The 5,077-nt window shown below is 45.3% G+C and overlaps 1 protein-coding gene across 1 annotated transcript; it reads right to left on the reverse strand.

Moving 5' to 3' along the window:
- Positions 1–1,228: 1,228 nt before the first annotated feature.
- PRKAB1 (protein kinase AMP-activated non-catalytic subunit beta 1) lies at positions 1,229–5,077 on the reverse strand (the record flags this gene model as incomplete). Its single annotated transcript, XM_079544013.1, has 7 exons — positions 1,229–1,306; positions 1,389–1,457; positions 1,994–2,127; positions 2,660–2,774; positions 3,335–3,428; positions 4,090–4,256; positions 4,913–5,077. The coding sequence occupies 7 exons, from the start codon at positions 5,075–5,077 to the stop codon at positions 1,229–1,231; spliced, it is 822 nt and encodes a 273-aa protein (XP_079400139.1).

Genomic DNA, 5,077 nt, shown 5'->3' on the forward strand with positions numbered 1-5,077 from the left:
AGGCACCAAACACCAACAGGAACAGACCCAGCTGGTCACCCCCAAGCTGCTTCCCCCAGGACAGACCTGAGGCACGCTGGCAGGCAGTTTTACATTAGCGTTGCATTTATTTTGGGATAAAACAGGCTGCAAGTACCTGTAAGTACACACAGGCAACCTGGTATTACTGTATTCACTTCCTTAGAAAATATGAATAGACAAAGATGTGCAGAGGTGGCCAAAGGCCTGGCTTTGGAAGCACCAGGGATTTTCTACCTGCAGTCGATGCTGCAACCCGGCGCAGGAGCCCAGCTCTAGCTGGACTTGACCAGCAGTCAAGTCTGGCCACTGGGATACAGCTAACTTACAGTCACCTTTGCATTGGCTGACAGAGGCTGCTGCTGAAGAACAAGACCCTACACTGAACCTACTGCTGTCCTTTCAGCTACCTCACCCTGCATGACGAAGTCATTGGTGACAGCAAGGGAATTTGGTTGCAGAAAAGCAGATTACTGCGAGACACATCTAGGATTGACAGAAAAACCCAGCCATTAAAAACAATTGTCTTTACCACAAATTCCACAGGGGAAAAAGTTGTAATTCAGTTCTCACGAAGAGAAAAACTACAGAGCTATTCACAGTAGAAACAGAGCATCCCAATCTACTGTAAAATAAAAATGAGCCCGTAGGTGATTGTGTTGATGGTTTAGCCTAGAAAGGCTGCCACAAAATAATCATCACTATTCACACTTATTTCAGCCATGCGAGTTTGGAACTTGCTACTGAAATAACTGTGGCATTGATGCATTCTAAGTGATGAAGCAGTTATAATAGGCTTGCTTTTGCTGAATGCTGAGCTCAGATGAGATTCCACAAGAACCCCGAACTTCCTAGACTTTGAGCTGGCTTGTTTCTTATCATTTATCTCACTGAAAGTCCTTAACCTTTACTACTCTCACATTTTTCAGCCTTATTGTATTGGTGCTTGCTTTTCTTTTTTGAAGTGAGCTGACCGTGGGCACTGACATATCTGCCATAGGTCTAGCTGACACGAAGCTGCCATTTCCAAGAATTTCCACTGTGGGATCAGGAAAATAAGGCAAATGTAGGAGAACCTGAAGTCTCAGAAACAACATGAAGTCAGAGTTCATTTGCTACAGCACAGAGGAGGAATACATTTGGTGAAGAGAAGCATTTTCTTCTGAGACTGCACTGGCCCAGAACGCTTGGTGACAAGCTACTATGATGTTCATATTGGCTTGTATAGCAAGGTGGTCACGTATTTCTTCTTGTAACGATGCGTAGCACTGAGCACCATCACCCCATCCTACAAGAGATGGAAAACAAGTGAGCATATGACACGGTTGTCTGAAAGCTGCAAGTGTGAAGAATGTGCCCTGGCCTCTCACCTTGATAGAAAGGGCATAGAGGTGGTTCAGCATGACATGGTTGGGTTCAGGAAGCAAAGCAGGATCACACTGGGAAAAAAAAAAAAAAAAAAAAAAAAAAAAAAAAAGAGAATGAGAGACAGCGTGAAAACAACAGAACTCACAGTTTACTTCTCAGGGCTCATGGGTGATAAACACCATCTGCAACAAGCTGCATGCTCACATACATCACGCTGCTTCGTACACACGGCCCTCCAGCAAACACAGACAAAGTTTCAAAACAAACCAAGATCCCTCCAGCGTGAAACTCTGAGTCCTCACTGCCACCATGGAGCAGATCTCAGTTGCTTCTTAGGTGCTTCTGACCTTTTAAATGCTGTAGTTCAAAGATTGGGATTTCTGGCTGCAAAACAGCAATCCAGTTCTCTTTTCAATTTTGAATAAGAGTCAAGTTAGAGAAATTGTTTCAGATGGATCCATAAAACTCCCTGTGTTAAATAGGGAATTTTCCAACGTGGCATCTATTCTAAGGCTCTTCCTTGAGTGCTCTCTGTCTGCACCCCGATTTTTCCCCATCCATTTGGGTTCTCAAGGCCCTTATTCAGCAGACAGACTGAGGTACTCACAGAAATGCCTGTGTCCTTGTTCAGGATGACCTGCAGCAGGTGTGGGGGAAGAATGGGTGGAGATTTAAAGCGCTCCTCTGCCTTACAGACATAGGGCTCCTGGTGGTACGGTCCTGGAGGAGAACTTGACAACTCTGTCAGAGAGATGTGAAATATTTACTCTTAAATATCTGCTCTTTATACTTATGTCTTCCAGTCCTCCAGGTGAATTCTCATATCCAGGAACACGAGGCCAAAAGAAAAGCATGGCTTCTAAAAGCACACAAGCTGCAGCAGCAGATGCAATACCACAGGATCAGTCACTGTAAGTGATTTAAGATACCCAAAGTCTGCCTGCCTTCACACCAGCTATCTGGGTTTGGGTGCTGAGTGCCTACTGCACTCCAGACCTTCCCTACCACCTCTGCCAGGCACTAGTGCAGCAAACACTTAATATCAAACACTGTGCCAGAGCGTTACCTCCGAGGGAAGGACCAAAATCACACACAGACATGGAAAAGGTGGAAAGAGACACTTCCACTTTCTTCCTCTGTGCATTTGTGATGCCTGAGAGCCTGACACAAAGGGAGGTGAATTTATATAGGGCTCTAACTCCAGGCATAAGGGAAGGTGAAAGTTTGAACAGCTTTAAAAAACATGATACAAAAATCACTAACAAGCTCATACCAGACATGTCGGAACACTTCTGGGAGTCCACCATCAAAGCATCAAATACTTCAAAGTCAGTTTTCTTCACCTGGATGACGTTGTTGACAGTACCCAGCTGGCTGGTTACAACAGGCTGGGAAGTGAAGATACAGAAGCCAGAATAAAAATGCTTGCAGACAATTAGGATTCTCAAAATTATGCAATTAGCACAAATGAGATACTTTGCTTTTAAAACAGGCTGGTTACCAGATGGGGAAGGAGTTGACCACTGCAGTGGACTGTTCAGTTAAGGGACTGATGCAGTATTTAGGGCTGGCGATGGTCTTGTGTCAATTGAACTCACCAAGTCCACATGACTTGGGCACAGACAGCAAGAACAGCACAGGGAGATTTGGGCTGTCAGCAATGCTGTAATGCTTTACAAGACAGTTGGGCACCAGACAAGAAAAGTTCACAATCCCTTTAAAATGAAGACCCAACAGATCTCAACGCCCATTTGTTACACAGCCTCCAGTCCTTGGGGGCTGTAAGTCTGATGGCATCACCTGCAGGGATCACTGTCTCTCACCAGCTTCATCTGTTTCTATTGTTAATAAACAAAAAACCATCTACATCTACTGGTACAGAAATCAACCAGTTTCTTCTCTTCACATACCTCAAGGAAGAAATACAGTGCACTGAAGAAAATACTACCTCTGAAGGATCATGTGTCCACTGCCCATCCACAAAGAACTTGTACTGGTGCTCTCCTTCTGGCAGGTCCAGGATTGCCACAAAGTTGTTGTGACTGCAATTGAAGACAAACAGTCACCCCTGAAATACTCTGAGAAATGAACCAGCCTACACACTGTGACAAACGTTGTAGCACAGACACAACCCCCTTAGCATGCAAAAACTTCAAAATGCATCCACAGATCTTTCCCCAGTGACAGCCAGCTCTTCAGTGAGGTCTAAGAGAGGTGCAGCCAGGCTCCACCTCTTCCTATCAGACAGCTGAATTGCCTTCACCTGTGCTCCCAGGGCTGACTGGGACCTTTCCCCAGCTGCTCAATTCAGGCTGGGACTCAACAGTTCCCATACAAGCTCAAACAGGCCATTGATGCCACTGCATCTCTTCACTTCTTCTGAAGCAAAGAGCACAATGAACTCCGATACTTCAGCAGATGCCATTCCCAAACAGCCTCTAAACAGCTCAGATATCTCCTCCCCTGCAGTACCAAACCTGATAGCAGATGAACCTGCTTTTTTCAGGGCATTGCCACACAACCCAACTTTTATTCCCAGCCAACCAAAAAGGAAAAACCAAAAGAAACTCAATCTTGGGGAGCTGAAGGAGAGCAGCTGCCAAGCAGTACATTAAAGCACAGTATGACACAAGTATCAGCTAAGCACTTTTCCCATTGCTCTAATCATTCCTAGACATCACTGACACTGCAGAAGTGTGTTACCTCCTCGTCAAAGGAATTTTACTCCAGTTGTTGAAGGACCCAGATAAATACACTTCTTTCCCTCCTCCGGTCCAGCGAAAGACTGTTGGTCGAGCTTGAGTGGGGGTTTTATCACTCACTTCCAGATCCTGTTGCCAAGCCAGGAACTCTTCTTTATCCAGTGGCGCCTATGAGCACAACATCCTGATCAATACAAGTTCCCTCTTTGCAACCTTAGACAGCTTGCATTTCACGCCATTTAATTCTGTGCTTAGGTGCAATTTCATAAGATTAGACTTACATTTGTTAGCAAGTACTTTGCAAAGATGCTAAAAGCCTTCCACATTGATAGAAAGAATGGATGGTAACGTAAGAAAGAAACAACTTGAGCTCATGAAAGCTTTCAAAATACACTGCTGTAAGGAGTGAGGAAAAGAATAATTAAGAGGAAGTACACTTAAGAAGCAGTGAGATTGGGGTGGGCACAAAACTCGAGGTTAGATCTGGAAAGGTTACAGCAAAGTTACAGCAAAGTTACAGCAAAGTTACAGCAAAGTTACAGCAAAGTTACAGCAAAGTTACAGCAAAGTTACAGCAAAGTTACAGCAAAGTTACAGCACACAGCTGTTAGGTATTCTCACAAAACCCAAAACATAGCAAGAAGTTTCCAGCTATCCCCCTCAGAATGAGCAAAAAAAGCAGCTAAGGGATCTTTTCATATGAAAAATAACAGACGGATGAAACAACACGGGTGACTGCAAGAGCATTAAGGATGGGAAGGAAGACGGGGCACTGCAGTTAACGGGTAAGGCTGTGAGGCATCCGAAAGCAAGCGGCAGCCTACCTTCATCTCCTCCGAATGGAACAAGTCCGCATCTTCGGGACTGTCCATTAGGATCTTGGGTCTGTCCCCATCCTTGGTGCCGCCAGCTCCTCCCGCACCATCAGCCCGGGATGCTTTGTGCCCATGCCGCTCCAGCCCGGCTCGCTCGCTGCTCGTGTTCCCCAT

Source organism: Tetrao urogallus (assembly GCF_951394365.1).
Source record: "Tetrao urogallus genome assembly, chromosome: 17".
In the NCBI taxonomy this organism is placed as follows: domain Eukaryota; kingdom Metazoa; phylum Chordata; class Aves; order Galliformes; family Phasianidae; genus Tetrao; species Tetrao urogallus.